At 41.3% G+C, this 20,546-nt stretch overlaps 1 protein-coding gene and 1 long non-coding RNA gene across 4 annotated transcripts in view; one reads left to right on the top strand and one right to left on the bottom strand.

Annotated features, from left to right (window-relative positions):
• LOC118904513 overlaps positions 1–5,386 on the bottom strand; it is an 86,782-nt gene extending 81,396 nt beyond the window's left edge. For both annotated transcript variants that reach the window (XR_005022007.1, XR_005022006.1), the window contains exons 1-2: positions 5,259–5,386; positions 4,323–4,523 (exon numbers count right to left, since the gene is read on the bottom strand). This is a non-coding gene — a long non-coding RNA (uncharacterized LOC118904513). The remainder of the gene's footprint in view (positions 1–4,322; positions 4,524–5,258) is intronic.
• Positions 5,387–5,640: 254 nt separating this feature from the next.
• The window catches only part of LOC118904512 (programmed cell death 6 interacting protein), a 62,627-nt gene continuing 47,721 nt past the window's right edge, over positions 5,641–20,546 (top strand). For both annotated transcript variants that reach the window (XM_036870726.1, XM_036870727.1), the window contains exons 1-2: positions 5,641–6,001; positions 19,585–19,639. In XM_036870726.1, coding sequence (XP_036726621.1) covers positions 5,793–6,001; positions 19,585–19,639 — 264 coding nt within the window. In that variant the 5' untranslated portion in view covers positions 5,641–5,792. The remainder of the gene's footprint in view (positions 6,002–19,584; positions 19,640–20,546) is intronic.

Here is a 20,546-nt window from a genome sequence, read left to right on the forward strand (position 1 = left end):
ATTCAATGTCTTGTATAACGGAAAAGAATTGAAAAAAAGAATATCTATCTATCTATCTATCCGAATTACTTTGTTGTACACCTGAAACTAACCAAATATTGTAAATCAACTATACTTCAATAAAAAATTTTTAAAAATAGGAATTTTCCTAGAAAGAAACCTGGTGGACGCAACCTTAAACAATTAGTGTTTTTTATGACTGTAAGCACCAAGGGATGCACAATGATTTTATTTCCTTTGTTTTTCTTACAGTGTCACAGTCTTTTGTTCTTCTTTGTAATAACTCTTAGTTTTTTCTGAAAGCTCCATCACATCAGGTATTCTATCTAATCCCTCTAATCTTTCTTTTTTAATTTTTTTGGCCACACCGCGTGGCATGCAGCATTTTAGATCCCCGACCAGGGATCGAACCCGTGCCCCCTGCAGTGGAAGCGTGAAGTCTTAACCACTGGTCCGCCAGGGAAGTCCCCCTCTAATCTTTCTTTTTTTCTCTATGGGACCTTCCTTCTGCAGCCCTTCATCTTCCTGTTTTAATCTGGTCTGGCTAATTGCTGCACAGCTACCATTGTAGGGCTTACCTCCTGTCCTAGACCCCATCCTATAAACCATCTCCTGAACTATCTTCTATGAGTGTGGAACCAAGAACTTTGTAAATATATACAATAGATTGATATATTGGTTACAGAATTCTCCTGATTTAAATTTTGCTCGGCACACAGTGCAACCTGAACAGATAATTGCTGAATAACTTAGTTTGGCCATCCACATGTTATTGACACTTTCCTTTGTACCATGAAGCTTACGGGGAGGGTTTGGTTTTTAATATATGATCATAAATATTAAATAAGTAAAGATAAATGAAATCACACGTTTGTGTACATGCATAATTTTCTTACAAGGAAACTCAAGTATGTTTAATATGAAGAAATACCAATAACCATTTACTTACTGCTCCCTGAATCTGAAACACAGAGCTAGTGTATGCCTGAGGGAACAGACTAAAGAAATAAAAGCAAATTAACAAAAGCAAGGGTGAGAGGGTGAGGGAGTTCCTCTTCAACTTTGGATACTACTTAAACACATACTGGATTTTGGTGAAAATAGGAGAAACATGCCCTCAAACGTCGAGATACGCACAAGATAATACGCACAGCTGTCCAGAATTATTTATTTCTACTCTGTAAAGCAATTCTTTCAAAATAATGCTGATATTTATTCTCAGAAGTTATCTTACCCAAGTAAAACAACTCCTGTCTAAGAGACACTGGTGGCAAAGGGCAAGTTATTTAAATACCTGTGAATGGTATTAGAGAACTGGCAGCTGGTGGGAATACGAACATTAGTATACGGGATGAGAATGGGCTTGCACAGGGAATAATTCTACGTAAAAAGCTTAATAGTTTCCCTATTTCTCTTAAAAAAATTTGAGGCCATGTGGACCTCAAAATTTACACACCCATAAGTGGAAAATGGGTAATTATCTCTTTTTGCATTTTTAATTTTTTAGAAATATGCAAATAGATTAAGGAGACAAATAGTTCTCAAACATGTTATATGTTGCAAAAAACTCAGCGCCCTGCCCCACACCATTCCCCTTTCCATTCCATACACATGATGTGTCTCCCAGGTGACACGTGGCAGTGGGATCTTAGTTCCCCGACCAGAGATCGAACCCTTCGCCCCCTGCAGTGGAAGCACTGGACGGCCAGGGAAGTCCTCTCCATCCTTAATGTTATCGATTTCAGCAAGTCTATTTGAACTCTTCTACTCCTTGCCTCCTTTCCTGTAGGTCCTCCCCCATGACCCCCCAACACCCTTAAGTTTACCCCGACAGAGTGCAGTAGGGGAGTGAAGACACCTCATTTACCTTTTGCCCTTCACTTTCTCTCTCTTAGACTCTTCCTCTTAGCACCCAAAAGGGCTTTCTCCTTCTTGCATTGTAGGGACTTTCCTTACATCAAATCCTTGTACTATTTACCCTCTCATTTACTGTAAAAACTCTTTGTTACAGTCTTCTGGGCTTGGCTTTGATAAACTTCTTTTCTCTTCAACAAGGCTTCGCTCCTCCCAAAAATCACAAGCGCTTACTTTCAGGCTACTGTCTCAACATGGACTTGAAAAGCTCTACTTTGAAAATCAAAGCTGTTTTCAGCAGGGTTCTGTCCATCCAGAGAGGTTTATTTCCATTGGTTCAATCAGTGGGGGTAATGATGGGCTCACCAGAACCAGGGATTATCAGGGAGGAAAAAATCTATTGATTTAATATTCCCCAAAACGTTACACTGCGGACACACTCTAAGAACACATTTTATGAAGTTTCATTACACAGATGGAAAATCAATGTTACCATAAGCGAGTTTGGAAACAGTGAAATGTATCTTTGGAAAGCATCACTAGGGCTCCCTAACATCCAGTTCTCCCTTCCCTCCTGGGCATACAGAAGACCACCCTTCCTGATCCCATTCCAGTCTGATGGAGCCATGTGAGAAGTTCTAGACAATGAAAGGTAATGAAAGTGAGAGGGCGGAGGCAGTGAACAGTTGCTGTGTGATGCTACAGATTCCCTCTTCCCGTTTGAAATTGGAGTCTCATGTTAAGACAGTTAAGCTACAAGATCAAACTCGTCTGAATGACTGAGACACTGCTTGGAGGACAGCGACCCTGGACAGTTGCTTGTCCCACAGAAGACTTTGCATGAGCAAGGAACAAATGTTTATTATGTTAAGATGCTGAGATTTTGAAATTGTTTATTATCAGAACATTAGTTGCCTACCCTTATATACCCTCCTTCTTTGGCCACTGGCCTAATGCCTATTTAATGAGGGTACCTGCTATTGAGGGGAAAGCTGTGTTACTTTGATAGTAGAAATCTTTTTATTTTTTTGCAAGCAGTGAAACTCATTGACTCATTCAAAAATATTTACTGAGTTGCCTACTAAGTGCCAAGTGCTAGAGACTTAACAGTATACAAAATAAACACAATTTTTGTCCTTAAGAAGTTTACATTCTAGTGAGAAAGTCAGAAAAAAATTAATCAAGTAACAAAAAACTTGCTAGTTAGCATAAGTGTTATGAAGCAAATAAACAATGGCTGAGTTAGACATTAACAAGGGCGGAATCTACTTTAGACGGTGTGCTGGGGAGGAGACATTTCTTCCGAGATATGAAGAAAGGGGTGAAGTATTTCAGGTCATATGAGGACAGAAAGATCTTAGTGAGAGTTTGAGAAACTGAAATAAGACCAACATGACTGGGCAGTAATACATGAGGAACAAGTGGCAAAACATAAAGTTGGAGAGACATGCAGAGACAGATCATGTTTCATCAGATAAGATCACCTTAATCTTTCCTTGATCAATGCCACACTTAACCACATCTATGTTCATTTCCTTTTTCCCTCCATCTGCCTCAACAAATGACACATCCCTCATCTTTCTGACAGTTAATCCCTTCTCTTGTACCCTCCCTACTCTGGTTACCCTTTCCTGTCCTCTTTTCGTGCACTTGGCTCCTTTGGTTACCCTCAGCTCTTCTGAATCTTCATTCTCTCCCCAGTGGATCAGTCCTGTCAGCCAACCTACAAAATACTATCTTCTGTCTTAAAAAAACACATCATCTGATATTATATTTCCTGGCAGCTTCTGATCTATTTCTATTTCTTTGTGTTCCTTTCTAGGCCCAGAGGCTTAAAATTAATTTGTATGCTGACTGTTGACTCCCAAACAAGATCTCTTCTTGGAGCTCTAATCTCATATACCCAATTGTCAATTTAATGACTCCACTTGAATGCTTGGTATAAACACTTCCCATCCTCTGGGCCCATCAGTGGATTATCCATCAGTTTTTTTTTTTTTTTTAATATGTCAGTAAATGATTCCACTGACGGCTCAGATGTTCAGGCCCCAAATCTGGGAGTCTGGCTTACTACTGCTAATGCCAGCTTTCATGATCCCTTGCCTGCATTTCTGAAATGGTTTCATGATTTGGCTCCGTGCTTCTACCCTGCCTTCCTCTTAATACATTCTCTACATAGCACCCAGAGTGGCTAGTTTATTTATTTTAACCTGGAACATTTTAACTAAAATAAACTTAAAAATTTTAAAAACTGTGGCCAAATAAACTTTTGTAACAAAGTAGTAATATATTCTGTAAAAAATTACACAAAAAAGATAGGCAACAAATAAAGAAAATAATACATTTCCACTTCCAAAGATTACAACTGCTCATTCCTTAGGGTATAATCCTTCTAGATCTTTTTTCATAGTACATAAATACACATATGTGCATTTTATAATCAAAATGAGATATTGTAACATACATACTGTTTTGTGACTTGCTCTTTTCAGTTAATGATCTCCACTTTTCCATGGCAATACATTTTCATCTCATATTCAGTCCATCTATGTTCAAATTTCTTCAATTGCCCTGAAAATGCATTTCATAGCTGGTCTGTTCAAATCAGGATTCAATCCAGATTCTATGTCCCTCAAATTTCTTTTACACAGCAGTGGCTTTTTTCATAACTATAATTTTTTAAAGAGATGGGATCAGTTATTCTGCCTAATGTTCCACCTTCTGGATTCGTTTGGTTACTTTTCATGGTATCATTGAGTTTGCTTTTCTATCCCCTGTATTTCTTTATAAATTGTGTGTTAGATGCAAAGAATTGACAGATTCAAGTTAAACATTTTTGCCTGGAATAGATCATAGATGATGATATTGTATACTTCATATGACATCCCATCAGATTGATGCACAGGGTGGCCTTTTAAAAATGTATCGATAAATTGTATCATGTCACCGTTGCTTAAATGCCACTTATAGCTTCCTTTCCATTTATTCTACAATACAAATTCTTTAACTTGGCTTACAAGGTTCTGAACGATTTGATGCCTGTTTACTCTTCCAACTTTATTTCATCCCATTCTCTACTTGTTTTTTAAGTTTTTGCCACACTGTTTGCTTCCACTCCCTGAACATGGGAAGTGCTTGCCTCCTAGGGCTGTTGCTCCTTGGTCTGGGAGGCTCTCCCCAGCCACTACTCTCTTGGCCACTCTTCCCTTCTCCTAATGTCAAGCATCTTCTCAAACTGCAGGTCTCTTAAAGTTCACCTCCTCAGAAAAGCCTTCTCTAATTATTTAATAATTATTATTGTTTAAACTAGGTTCTTTCGAGGGACCCTCATACCCTACATGCCAAGCACCCTGCTTTTTGTACCAAGATACTTTTTTGGTCCACCTTAATATCTGTGTCCTTACCTGACATTAAGCTGCACAATAGCCAGGACCTTGCCTACTCGGCTCACTGTGCACACAGTATTCATACACAGCAGCCCGCTGAATGAATTACCATAGGTCACAACAACCCTGAGGCTGCCAGGTCTTGGACAGGTGGCTGCAAACTCGCGCACGTGGCAGTAACAGGAGTCCTTCCCCGGGAAATTGTTAGAGCGGAGGAAGAGTTATCTTTACGTGAAAGCACTCTGCCCACCTGCCGAGGAAGTACGGAGGAATGAGAAAATTCCGCCTGTGGAGAAAGCCGGCGCCGTAAGTCTGGGCGCAGGCAGAGTGGGGGCCCAGGTGAGCAGCGCCGGCGCCCGGACTCCCTCACGTGACCGCAGGCAGCGCGCTGACTGCGCCTGCGCGAGAGCTCCCGGAAGTGGCCGGATCTGAAACGCAGGCTGAGCGGACCTCTGTCAGCCAGTCAGTCCGCTTGTCCGGTACCCCGCGCGCCTCGGCCTTCGTCGCCGTCCCGCGGTCCCTTTGGCCCGAAGGGCGGCCGAGGCGCTCGCCATGGCGACGTTCGTCTCAGTGCAGCTGAAGAAGACCTCGGAGGTGGACCTGGCCAAGCCGCTGGTGAAGTTCATCCAGCAGACGTACCCGAGCGGCGGGGAGGAGCAGGCCCAGTACTGCCGCGCGGCGGAGGAGCTCAGCAAGCTGCGCCGCGCCGCGCTCGGCCGCCCGTTGGACAAGCACGAGGGCGCGCTCGAGACGCTGCTGAGGTGGGCCTGGGGCCGGGCGGGGGGAGGCCGTCGGCGGCCTGCAGCTCCCCTTGCTTCCTCCGCTCTTCCTGCCTCCCTACTTCACACCCACGGCCCGGGCCGGCCGCCCTGCCCCTGCTTGGCCGGGAGCGTAGGTGTGGTCTGCATTCCTTCCTGCTGAGCAGGAGTGGCCTTGAAGGCCCCGGGGACCCGACCCGCTTCCCCTAGATGCCCGCCCTAGCCCTTGGTCCACCGAAGCTCGGTCGGTCGGCCACCTGGGAGGGACGGTCTGCCACGTACTGCTCTCTCGTGCCACATTTACCCAGAACTGGTTTTCTTCACTTTTTGGTGGGGGGAGGGGGGTCTCTGAGACTCCTCCCTTCCCCCGTTTTTGCATCACTGCAAAACTTTCTTGGCCAGGTTTGGATTTCGTAATCGTAGTTGCTTGAGGGAAGTGGCAGAATTGGAACACTGGAACCCATGTTTATTACTTACTACACTGTCCACTTCGGAATGAGCCATCTTCCTAGGTTCATCGTAACCGAACGACAAATGGAGAACTCCATAGGTTAGGAGCTGCCATTGTTTGAAATTAAACTTGAGTGACATTAACGTTCAAGATAGGTTGCTTTTAATCAGTTTGTTCACAAACAGGTATGCAGATATTGGAGTAAATTTGTTATCTTAGCAAATGTTTATTGAGATCAGGCTGTATTTAAGGAGAGTTCCTTTTGTAGTTCTTTCTAGTTAGGATGGCAGAACATTTTTATAGCACTTAATAGTTAAAAAAATTTCTTTCGCCCATCTTGTTAATGATCTGATTTCCTATGTGTACCATATTCTCCTTGTTTCACAGAAAAAACACAGCTGTATTAGGATGCAAGTAGGAGCAGCTCAGGTTAAACTAGCTTAGTAACTGAAAAGTCAAGGAATATTGCTTCCTTATCTTTAGGCATTCCAGGAGATCATCCTGCTTCCATGACGATTACCTCTTAGGAGAGCTTTGTTTCTCTATTGGGAGAGATGGCCACTGGCTCTCCTGTAATTACAGTGGTCTTAACACTCAGGATCTTGGCACTCCTGTAATTACAGTGGTCTTAACACTCAGGATCTTAGGTAAGAGTGCTTTTCTCCTACACCCTGGTGAAAGTCCATGGAGGCCTCTGATTGGGTTGGCTTGTGCCCATGTATGATGGTGGGAAATGGCCTAATTTAATTGCCCGTGTCTGAGTCACTCTGCTGGTTTAATTTCGCCATGCATCATGGATTCAAACTTTTTTTAAAAAATTAATTCATTTATTTATGGCTGTGTTGGGTCTTCGTTTTCTGTGCGAGGGCTTTCTCTAGTTGCGGCAAGTGGGGGCCACTCTTCATCGCGGTGCGTGGGCCTCTCATTATCGCGGCCTCTCTTGTTGCAGAGCACAGGCTCCAGACGCGCAGGCTCAGTAGTTGTGGCGCACGGGCTTAGTTGCTCCGTGGCATGTGGGATCTTCCCGGACCAGGGCTCGAACCCGTGTCCCCTGCATTGGCAGGCAGACTCTCAACCACTGCGCCACCAGGGAAGCCCAGCATGGATTAAAGTAATATTAGTATGGACTGGGGAAGAGCTGGTTCTCCAGAAGGAGGATACTGAATAGATCGCTTAGAGAGATGATGGCCCCTTGGTGTCAGTTTTAAAGATAGGACTGTTGGGTTGCAAAGATCACTAGCTTGATACTTAGTATAAGCTTTTTAAAAAGTAAGGGCTTCCCTAGTGGTGCAGTGGTTAAGAATTCGCCTGCCAATGCAGGGGACACGGGTTCGAGCCCTGGTCCGGGAAGATCCCACATGCCACGGAGCAACTAAGCCCATGCGCCACAACTACAGAGCCTGTGCTCTAGAGCCCATGAGCCACAACTACTGAGCCTGCGTGCCACAACTACTGAAGCCCATGCACCTAGAGCCCATCCTCCGCAGCAAGAGAAACCACTGCAATAAGAAGCCCTCACACTGCAGCAAAGAGTAGCCCCCACTCGCCGCAACTAGAGAAAGCCCACGTGCAGCAACAAAGACCCAACGCAGCCAAAAATAAATAAATAAAATTTAAAAAAAAAGAAACAAATATGAAAAAAATTTTTAACCTATGAATACTTAGCCATTCTTTAGAGTTAACATACTTAAAAAAAAATCTCCAATACAATTCTTATGTAGACATGAGTAGCATTCAGTGATGATTTTTTTTTTAATATTTATTTATTTATTTATTCATTTATTTATGGCTGTGTCGGGTCTTCGTTTCTGTGCGAGGGCTTCCTCTAGTTGCGGCAAGCGGGGGCCACTCTTCATCGCGGTGCGCGGGCCTCTCACTTTAGTGGCCTCTCTTGTTGCGGAGCACAGGCTCCAGACGCACAGGCTCAGTAATTGTGGCTCACGGGCCCAGCTGCTCCGCGGCATGTGGGATCCTCCCAGACCAGGGCTCGAACCCGTGTCCCCTGCATTGGCAGGCGGATTCTCAACCACTGCGCCACCAGGGAAGCCCCCAGTGATGATTTTTCATTAGTAGTATTAAAAAAGCATGGGTTGTGGTATAGTGTACACGTGAATACATTAGGTTTGGTCTCAGCCCTTAAGGAGTGTGTAGTCTTCAGAGACTAGAAGATGAGAGAATAGTGAGTAGTGGTTCTGTGAAGTTTAAAACTTCATTCATTTGTTCATTCCTTTAGTCTTTTCCAAGGTGTAAATGTGAGAACTGTTCCTAGGTTCTAGGGCTGTTGAGGAGATAGTCTCTTTGAAACTGTGTTTCTTTAGTCATCTGTATTATCCTCATATTAGCACATTCGTTCAACAACTACGCTTTTTTCACTTCTTGCTGTTCTAGGAGAGTTAGGGTAAACTAATAGATATTAGTATAGTCTATTAAATGGAGGTGTGTACAAAACTACCTTTGGTATACATGATGTAAAAATCAAACAGTTGTGGGGTGGTCATCCAATCAAGCAGATTATCTTACTTTTAATAATTATATTGTGATAATTGTGTAAACTGAACATCAATTTACATATTTTAAACTTAATGAACTTTTAAATAAAATTTAAAAAAAAGAGGGTTTAATCTAATTCGTAAAGAATAGAAGCTAGCTTGGTAAGTACTGATACACAGCTTTACATATAGGTACAGTGACTTGCCTTTTTATTGTTACTAACTTCTAGATGACCTATTAAAATTTCCTAAAATATACATTTATGAGTTATAATATTAAGAGTGAATGTCATCCTTTGTAAAGTGACTTTAACTACAAATTGATTAGGAGAGCCTTGGTAAATAGTGAATTTTACACTAGGTGATCAGATGGGAACCCTGCTGGGTTTTTTGGGGGGGAGGGGGAAGCTCCAGATACCAGCTTCCATGTCTTTTGTTGTGATTAGTTTCTTTAGAGAGAAAGCTTCCAGTCTCCTTCCATGAAAAAGCCTGGTTGTCAGCTTTCTGAAATTTGGTCAGGGGGAATGGAAGTTGAGGATCTCAACAGTCATGTATGCAGTTTTTTATATTATCTGTTTTAGTTTTATATTATTTATGTTGCTGTGTTAGGGGTGAAGTCATCTGTGTGTGGTAGATCTCAAATTATCAGTGAGTTAAATTATGATTTTAGGGCTTCCCTCGTGGGTCAGTGGTTAAGAATCCGCCTGCCAGTGCAGGGGACATGGGTTCGATCCCCGGTCTGGGAAGATCCCACATGCTGTGGAGCAACTAAGCCCATGCGCCACAACTACTGAGCCCGCACGCCACAACTAGTGAACCCCATGTGCTCTAGGGCCCACGTGCCTCAATTACTGAGCCCACGTGCTGCAACTACTGAAGCCTGCATGCCTAGAGCCCAGTGCTCTGCAACAAGAGAAACCACTGCAGTGAGAAGCCTGTGCACCACAACGAAGAGTAGCCCCCACTTGTTGCAACTAGAGAAAGCCTGCGTGCAGCAGTGAAGACCCAACGCAGCCAAAAAATAAATTTAAAAAAAAATTATGATTTTACTCCGTGTGAAAAGTTGGTGGATGGGTAGTTCTGGTAGCCTAGGGCTGGTGTAGTGGTTCTGTGAAGTTCATCAGGCTCAGGCTCTGGCTCCTCCAGTGATCTGCTCTGTAAAACCTAGAGTCCTTGCTCTCAAGGTCCAGATAGCAGTCATACCCAAGTTTTAGGAGGATGGAGGGGGGGAGAAAGGAGGCAGAGGGCTCAGCCTCCAGGATGTTTCCTGGAAACTGCCCCGGAATACCCTGCTCATATGTTATTGGCCATTATGTGTGTCCACATCTAATAGAAGGGTAGGATAGGTAAAGACATTTTTTAAAAAAAATTTTTATCAGAGTATAGTCCCTTTACAGCGTTGTGTTAGTTTCTACTGTACAGCAAAGCGAATCAGCTATACGTATACATATATCCCCTCTTTTTTGGATTTCCTTCCCATTTAGATCACCACAGAGCATTGAGTAGTTCCCTGTGCTATACAGTAGGTTCTCATTAGTTATCTATTTTATACATAGTATCAATAGTGTATATATGTCAGTCCCCGTCTCCCAATTCATCCCCCTCCCCATATCCATATGTTTGTTCTCTATGTCTGTGTCTCTATTTCTGCTTTGCAAATAAGATCATCTATACCATTTTTTTAGATTGCACATATATGCGTTAATATATAATATTTGGTTTGCTCTTTCTGACTTACTTCACTCTGTATGACTATCTCTAGGTCCATCCACGTCTCTACAGATGACCCAGTTTCGTTCCTTTTTATGGCTGAGTAGTATTCCAGTGTGTGTGTGTGTGTGTGTGTGTGTGTGTGTGTGTGTGTGTGTGTGTATATAATACCACATCTTCTTTATCCATTCCTCTGTTGATGGATATTTAGGTTGCTTCCATGTCCTGGCTATTGTAAATAATGCTGCAGTGAACATTGGGGTGCATGTGTCTTTTTTTTTTTTTTAATTCATTTATTTTATTTTTCGCTGCGTTGGGTCTTTGTTGCTGTGCCCGGGCTTTCTCTAGTTGCGGCAAGCGGGGCTACTCTTCGTTGCAGTGCGTGGGCTTCTCATTGCGGTGGCTTCTCTTGTTGCAGAGCACGGGCTCTAGGCGCGCGGGCTCAGTAGTTGTGGCACACAGGCTTCAGTAGTTGTGACTTGTGGGCTCTAGAGCATAGGCTCAGTAGTTGTAGTGCATGGGCTTAGTTGCTCCGTGGCATGTGGGATCTTCCCGGAGCAGGGCTCGAACCTGTGTACCCTGCATTGGCAGGTGGATTCTTAACCACTGTGCCACCAGGGAAGTCCCCGGTATATAGTATTCTTGTTGACATTTTTTAATAGTTTGTAATTTTAGTTTTCTTTAACTCAAGAGTCCTTTATATAGATTTTGTAAAATTTCTAAATAGATTTGTGTGTCACTTTTTTGTGGGTTAATATTTAGTTTGCTGCATTATGGTAGTATCTTTTTCATTTGTAAAATAAAGTTGATGGAATTAGTTTCATAATTTCTGAAATTTTATCCCAGCACTAGTGTTTTACAGATCAAGAAAGAAAATATTGCCGTTCCGTTTTACTTCTCAAGCTGTTGCTTACATTCTGATTGTTGCTTAAGATATTGAGATAATATTAGCCCTAATGACGTTGCTATAATTTGTTAATAAAATAGTGTGTGGAATATAAAGATATATAATACCTGACCCTTGGTCTCAAGGAGTATCTGTAGTAGCCAGACCTTAAACTGGCTCAGTAATTTTATTCTGCATAAATGAATGAACTTGAAAATTTAAAGGAAAATTTAAAATCTCTGCTTTTCTGTGTTCTGACTTTTCTAATGTTTAATAAATAAAATAGCTTGTCAGGACTTTCTTCATTCTTTGTAATCCTAGAGAGAATCTTCTCTCGGAATCTTCTGCACACAGGAGGTTTAAGCCACGCAGCTAGCTTTGTGGTAGAGTTAGACTAAGATCTTGACTTCTTGAGTCCCTGATTATTTACTTTCTGCCATAATCTGCTGCAGTAGTGCTTCATTAGTGATTCTTCATGAGGTACATTGGGCAAAGAAAGAAGTGTGAAAATAAGGTTCAGGAGGCATCTGTTAACTGTGATCATTATCTGGCCCAGCTCTCTTGTTTCTGTCTCTGGTTGGTGGGCTGGGAGTTGCCCAGCCCTCAGTACTGGCTGGAGCTGGATGGGTTACGTGAATTTGCATTGCAGTATCACTTTGCCTAACGTGGATTGGTTGTTCTCCGTCTTCACACCTTCCCCCTAAAAAAAAACTTTAAAACTAGAATTTCTAATGGGAATTTGTCCTGTACCTATCATTGGTATATTAAAAGAAATATATTCATTTCCTTTTTATTTCCCCGTGAGATTTTAAACGTTGAGTTCTTAGATATGTGGTCTAAAGTGGTTGAGTTTTATGAAATACTGGAGAACATGTAAAATACTTATGAATAGTTGTAAAATAAGAATCTGTAGCTACCGTTTTTCCAACATGTGCAGTGTGTCCAGGCAGTATTTTAAGCTTTGAGTATATATTGTATTATTTGTCCTTCATGCTTAAATTAAATGAGGTTTTGCCCTCACTTTAGGAAGGGTTTAGAGAGGTTGAGTAACTTGCATGCAGTCACACAGCTAAGAGTTGGTGGAGTTGGGATTCAAACTCAGAGTTGTCTGACTTACCTTTTTATGTTTAGGATTTTATAGTTAATTAATTTTTTTTTTTTTTTACTTATTTTTAAAATAAAATCTTTAACGGTACAAATTCTTCTTTTTTTTTTTTGCTACACCAGTACTCTGGTGTAGCATACTGGCTTTCCCTCTCCCCACTTGTGGAAAACTTGCAGCCTAGGTCTAATTTTTTTTTTTTTTAAATGAAATCATTTGGGCTACCTCAGTAATTCTTTTTTTTTTTTTAATTTTTATTTATTTATTTATTTATTTATGGCTGTGTTGGGTCTTCATTTCTGTGCAAGGGCTTTCTCCAGTTGCGGCAAGCGGGGGCCACTCTTCATCGCGGTGCGCGGGCCTCTCATTATCGCGGCCTCTCTTGTTGCGGAGCATAGGCTCCAGACACGCAGGCTCAGTAATTGTGGCTCATGGGCCTAGCCGCTCCGCGGCATGCGGGATCCTCCCAGACCAGGGCTCGAACCCGTGTCCCCTGCATTGGCAGGCAGACTCTCAACCACTGCGCCACCAGGGAAGCCCCTAGGTCTAATTTGTTAGAGGTATACGCTGGGATAGAATCTGCTGATTGAGTAAAGCATATTTAAATGATAAAGAGAGGGGTGTGGTAGATTCTCTTGTTCTGCTCTTGTTCCCTCTCTAGAGAGCTTTGATAGCTGAGAATTAGGCTGAACTATGAGGGGTCGTATGTGGTGGAATTATATTGAAAGAATAGCTTACTGTACTTGGTACTGTAGGAACAGCATTTTCCCTGTGGTACCTGCAGTTAGCAATGGCTATTTTCTTTTGAAAAGCATTAGTTGGTCTGTTTGTTGGAGTTTACTCCATATTATGAAGTCAGATATTATTGATTTCCAATGATTGTTGTACAGTACTTATATTTCATTTTTTCATACTTATATTTCATATTATATAACCTGTCTTAAGACAGCTGTTTTACTTTGAAGATTCCATTGCGTATCTTCTAGTCATTTAAATGTAGGATATACATGCACTGCTACCCCACATAAGTTTTGAGAGTTGACCCCAAAAGCTTTGGAATAAATAGGGTAGGTATAAAATTTTAGTACATTCTATTTAGCGTTTCTTTTTTGCCTGATTCACTTGCAGAGCAAGTAGCTTCATCTCCTCCTACTTCCTTCCTTGCTGTCTGTAGAGCAGAGGTCAGCAAACTAAGGCCTGCCCAGCTGCCTGTTTTCATATGGTCCAGGGCACCACTCTAGCGTTGTGAGCCTTGGAGAGCTAGCTGGGGTGCTCCCCTCTGCCCCATCCTCCCCTTTATTCCAAGTGTTTGCCTCTCTGGCCAATAGCCATGCCTCACTGCTGCCAGGGCTTGCTCAAGTGCCCTACACGCTGGGTTTTCTGCTTGGCAGTGGCTTGGCAGTGAATGGTGTAATCTCACACCGGGACTTGGTGACGCAGCAAATTGCCCTCTCTCCTGCCAGCTGTACCAGCCGCCCAAGTTGAAATGGCTGGACTCTCTGGCAGGAGAGAAGGGCGTGCCGATATTTGAGTGTCACTGGGGCAGAGAGTGAAACGGACTGTATTAGCCACTACTCACCTCCCTCCCCTGGGCTTCTTGCCACCAGACTGGATCCTCTTCCCTCGGAGAACGTCTCCAGCTAATGGCAATTAGGTAACTGTGTACTTAGTGTACCCACCATCTGAGATGGCCCAACCCAGGTAAAAAGCGCACAGGGCAGGGCAGGAGATTTTTCTCTTGTTATAACAAGTACCTACATTTTATCCTTAATTTTGCCTTTTTTTTGGCAAAGCCTAGGATAGCCCTCTTCAGAAAAAGTGTGCCAGTCCCTGCTCTATAGCCCTGTCGGCCTCCTTGCACATTGTTGCCTCAGGGTCTTGGTACTTGCTAGTCTCTCCTTATGGTCACGTTTTTTGGTAGCTCCTGTTTATTCCCCAAACAGAGAATCTCAGGTGTTACTTTTCAGAGATTATAAAAAGTTGCTTTTTAAAAACTTTGTATTTTACTGATTCATTTGTTTGGAGCTAGCAATGAAACTGAGCAAATAGACCCAGTTTCTGTTACAATCCTTTGAGAGAAAAGACATTAAACAAAGTCCCACAAATAAATATATTACCAACTGTGGTAAGTTCTGTGAAGGAAAAATTCAGGGGCCTAAGATTATAAATGGAGAGGGGAACTAATTTAGAAAAGGAGTGAGATTGAGTGGCTCTATCATTTCTGCCACCACCGTGGATCATCTGTTTACTGGATTACTGCAATAGCTTCCTGACTTGTCTCTACTTCTGCCCTGGCACACCTGCGAGTCAGTTTTCTACATAGCAGCCAGGGTAACTCTGTGAAAATGGATTAGCTCGTGTTACTCTTGTCCAAACCCTCTGGATGGTTCCTCCTCTTACTCTGTAGTAGAAGCCAAAAGTCTTACAAGTTGTACTCAAGGCATCATTACTTCCTTGATTTAATCTCCCACTATTTTCTCCAGTGCTCGCTCTCTGGCCATATGCCTCCTTATCATGGCAGAGATCTTTTCAGGCATACTCTGGTCTCAGCTTTTTGGCACTTGCTCTTCCCTTGACTGGTAATGCTTTTCCCTCACATCCCATCACTTCCTTCATGCCCTCTCTATTATTCATGATTGTTTAAAAAAAATTATTTATTTTATTTATTTACTTTTGGCTGCCTTGGGTCTTCGTTGCTGTGCATGGGCTTTCTCCAGTTGTGGTGAGCGGGGGCTACTCTTCGTTGCGGTGCGCGGGCTTCTCATTGTGGTGGCTTGTCTTGTTGCGGAGCGCAGGGTCTAGGCGCACGGGCTTCAGTAGTTGTGGCACATGGGCTCAGTAGTTGTGGCTTGTGGGCTCTAGAGTGCAGGCTCAGTAGTTGTGACACATGGGCTTAGGCTCCGCGGCATGTGGGATCTTCCCGGACCAAGGCTTGAACCCGTGTCCCCTGCATTGGCTGGTGGATTCTTAACCACTGCGCCACCAGGGAAGCCCCCATGATGTTTTAAAATTTTTTATTTTTTACTTTTATGTAGTCAAATGACCATGTTATCTGAAAAAACTACAGCCTTCTCACCTCACCCCATACACATACCTTACCTCTCTCACTTCTTTAAGTGCCATTGCACTTAGCACTATCTACTTTACTACATTTTTACTTTATCTTGTTTTGTCTCCCCCTCAAAAAGTAAGCTTTACAAGGGTGCAAATTTTTAAATGCTTATGTTCTGCTGAATTCCTATGTCCTAGAACTGTGTTTGGTGCATAGTAAACCTGTAGTTTATGTTTGTTGAATGAGTGAATGAATGAGGACAAGAAAAATGGGAAATTGTGATGGGAAAATTTCCAGGTATGGGGGAAAAAAATGGGTGAAGGCCCTTAGCCAGGAGAGAGCATAGAATTTTAGTGCATAGAATGTGTAGTGAATATTCTGAGTTGAGGCTGGAGAGTTGAATGATGAATTATGTCAAAAGTTTTGGATGTAATTATAAGTATAATGGGAATCCAAGAATACTCTCGTACATAACCAGAGTACAGCTTTCAAAATAAGGAAATTAACATTGATTGAATATTACCATTTAATCTACAAAACTCATTCAGATTTTGCTGATTTTCCCAGTAATGTTGTTTACAGGTCCAGGATCTAATCCCAGATCTTGCATTGCATTTAATTGCCTTTTTAGTCTCCTTCAATCTGGAATAGTTCCTCAGTTTTTCCTTGTCGTTCACAATGTTGGCATTTTTGAAGAGTACAGGCTACTTACTTTGTAGAATGTCCCTTAATAAGGGCTTGCGTCATATTTTCTTGTGTTTTATGCATTTTGGGGCTCTAGTACCACCCCAGTGATTCTGTGGTCTTTTTAGTGCGTATTAGGAAAAACACGAGGTTGATTTGTCCCATCGCTGATAATGTTTAACTTTTATCACTTTGTTAAGATGCTGTCTGCCAGATTTTTTGGCCTTACAATTAATAAGTTATACTAATTAGTATTTTGTGGGGAGGTACTTTGAGACTTTGTAATATCCTGTTTCCATCAAACTTTCGTGTTTTAGCTTCCATTAATGATTTTACCTGAATCAGATATTATATTATGAAAGATGCCAAATGGTGACTTTTCTCACTTCATCGTTTCTTCTAGATTTATTAGTTGGCATTGTACAATAGGGTAGAGCTTTCCCTATTCACCTGTTTGTTTTGTTTACTTTAGAATGGTGTTCTTATTTTCCTCAATGGGTTATGATTTGTTACTTATTTGAATTATTCTGGACTTGGCTAGTAGGAACTGCTTAAAGCTAGTTCCTGTGTTCTTCTGACATATCCTCATCATTTTTTGAGTCCTTAACTTCCTAGCATAGCTAGTTGTTTTAGGCTTGGCGCTTGAATTTTCTCAGTTGCAGCCATGGAGCCAGCAATTTCTCTAAGGACTGGCTCCATTTAATGCATAGTATTATTTATCTGGCCTCTAGGTGTGCTTATTGCTACTTAGGTATTATTGCTTCTAGGACCTCTCAGCATATACACTTAGGAAATACACACACACACATTTATACCTCTTTTTGTATCTGTATTACATTGTATTAAAAAATGAGTTCACACTGTTACCTCCAGTTCCAATCCAAAGCCAGCGTTTCTTCTAGCTGTCCACCTTCCCATGTTTGTAACTCCTTTCTCTGGTAGTAAGAAGCCTGACTCCCATTATCTTCATTGTATTTGCCTAATTGCTCAATTCTTCCTCTGTGTAACCAAACCTGTGGCCATGGCAGACCCAAACTTGATCTCTGACATGTTGCTCCCACCCCTCTGGAAAACTTGGCCTCAGAAATAACAATTGCAAAGAACCGTGGTGATGGGGGTGCAGGAGCAGGGAGGTGATAAGGGAAGGAAGAAAGATTACAGGCCAGTTAGAAAGCTTGGCCTTGGACACCCCCCCAACCCCCTGGCTAGCTCAGAGGTCAGCCTGATAGGGGAAGACTGCCTCATGTTTGATAATCATTCTGGCTGCTGTGTGGAGAACACATTGAAGAGAATGAGAAAGGAGAAGAGGAGACAGGGCGATTGGCTAGGGAACTTTTGGATTAGTTTACTTTCAAGGGAGAGTGGAAGTGTTGACTGTGTAGCAGTGGTGATGGACAGGAGAGGACATACCCAAATCATATGGGAAAGTTGGTAAACCTGTTTTTAATTAGTAGTTTACCAGAGGTGTTAATCTGCCCAATGGATATAAAGTTATCTTAATAAGAAATAGTATTTTTTTTTTTAAACTCATTTGCGTTTTGTTTTTTTTAATTAATTAATTAATTTATTTATTTTTGGCTGTGTTGGGTCTTCGTTTCTGTGCGAGGGCCTTCTCTAGTTGCGGCAAGCGGGGGCCACTCTTCATTGCGGTGCGCGGGCCTCTCACTATCGCGGCCTCTCCTGTTGCGGAGCACAGGCTCCAGACGCGCAGGCTCAGTAGTTGTGGCTCAAGGGCCTAGCTGCTCCGCGGCATGTGGGATCCTCCCAAGCCAGGGCTCGAACCCGTGTTCCCTGCATTAGCAGGCAGACTCTCAACCACTGCGCCACCAGGGAAGCCCCAGAAATAGTATTTTAAGATATACATTGGTTACCTAGGCAGATATTAGTTTGCTTTTAGCCAATAATAGTTGATAAGTATTTTTCTTTGGTGGTAAGAGTTTTTTGTTGACAGTTTTTTCATTGCATGCATTTTAGATACAGGTTTACACATTAAAAGACTGCGTGGAACTTCCCTGGTGGCGCAGTGGATAAGGTGCTGCGCTCCCAATGCAGGGGTCCTGGGTTCGATCCCTGGTCAGGGAACTAGATCCCACGTGCATGCCGCAACTAAGACCCGGTGCAACCAAATAAATAAATTAAAAAAAAAAAAGACTATGTTAATTAACTTTAAAATGGCTGATTGAAATCTGATTTGTGGGCCATTCAAAGTTAGCACGCATAATTTTAGTATACTCCAGTTGTATTTACATAAATGTGTGTAATATTTAGCTTTGGTAATTTTAAATTTTGACCGGTTTTTATATTTAATTAATTAATTAATTAATTTTTATGGTTTTTTTTTTCTTTCTGTTTTATTGAGATATAATTGGCACATAGCACTGTATAAGTTTAAGGTGTACAGCATAATGATTTGACTTATATGCATCATGAAATGATGACCACAATAAGTTTAGTTAGTGAGTATCCATCATCTCATATAGATACAATATTAAAGAAATAGAAAAAAAATTTCTTTTCCTTGTGATGAGAATTCTTAGGATTTCCTCTCTTAACTTTCATATAGAACGCACAGCAGTGTTCATTATATTTATCATGTTGTACTTGACAATCCCTAGTACTTACTTATCTTGTAACTGGAAGTTTGTACCTTTTGACTGCTTTCATCCAGTTCCCAGTCCCCTCAGCCCCCCACCTCTGGTAACCACACATCTGATCTCTGTTTCTATGTTTTGTTTGTTTGTTTGTTTTTGGAATATAATTGACCTACAACACTATGTTAGTTTCTGTCACACAACATAGTGATTTGATATTTTGGTACATTTCAAAATAATCACCACAAGTCTAGATGCCATCTATCACCATACAAAGATATTACATAATTATTGACCATATTCCCCACATTGTACATTCCATATTCGTAACTCATTTATTTTGCAACAGGACATTTATACCTCTTAATCTCCTATGCAGTAAGGAAAAGACAGCCTCTTCAATAAATGGTGTTGGGAAAACTGGACTACTTTCTCACACCATGCACAAAAATAAATTCAAAATGGATTAAAGACTTTTAAATGTAAGACTTGAAACCATAAAACTTCTACAAGAAGACATAGTACGCTGTTTGACATGAGTCTTCATAATATTTTTTTGAATATGTCTCCTCAGTCAAGGGAAACAAAAACAAAAATAAACAAATATGCTCTGTTTTTTAGATACTATGATCAGATCTGTTCCATTGAACCCAAATTCCCATTTTCTGAAAACCAGGTAAGTCATTAATTTTAATTTGTTTTTAAAGTTATATGATAATGGTAAATCACTCATTTCCTCCTTCCCATGGTATTTTATTAAAATAAATGGTGCCTCTTCACTATCCCTAGGTTTTTATGAGACTTTTAAAATACAAATTAGAAACTTTTAAGCCCATTGTAAAGAGTATCTTGGAAATTCTATTCATGCCATTCCTCAGTCACTTCTGGGCTCATTTAGTGCATTGGACTGCATTTTTTTTCTTGTAGTTTTTAATCAGTAGGCTCTTTTGACTAATATAATCTGTGGTGCCCTTTCCTTTGGTTTTTACAGAATAAAGAAGGAAACTGTATGATTCAGGAAGTACTAATCTCATTTTATGTGCTTTAAAAATTATTTGCACAAGTTATATTTGCATATGAATTTGCAAATACTATGATTAGATGTTACACTATAAGAATGTCAATCTTACTTTCTCTTAAAGGCTAGATATTGAAAATGCTGATGATTTCTTACAGTTTTATTTGGGAGACTTGTTGAAAGTTTTTAATTTGTGTGGCATTTCTAAATTTTTAAATAGTTTATACAAAATACTTTAAACATTCTTGTACTAAAGTTTTTACAAGTCAAATAATATGGTAAGATTTGCTTTAAAATACTCCAGGAGAAAAAGTATGTGTGTATTGGGGTTGGGGTTGGGAAGTGAGGGTAGATGAACCAAGAAGGGCAAAAGGCTAAAACTGCTGATGGGTGTATGGGAGTTCCTTGTGTTATTCTCTCTAGTTTTGTGTGTACTGAAAATTTCTCTAATCTAGAATTGAAAAATTTTGCATTGGGTTGCAATACATAATTTAAAAGAGGCTAAGTTCTTTTTAACCTTCATGTGTGGAATATTTTAGAGTAGAGTGAGATGCAGTTTTTAATT

This window comes from Balaenoptera musculus, chromosome 11 (assembly GCF_009873245.2).
Source record: "Balaenoptera musculus isolate JJ_BM4_2016_0621 chromosome 11, mBalMus1.pri.v3, whole genome shotgun sequence".
Lineage (NCBI taxonomy): Eukaryota > Metazoa > Chordata > Mammalia > Artiodactyla > Balaenopteridae > Balaenoptera > Balaenoptera musculus.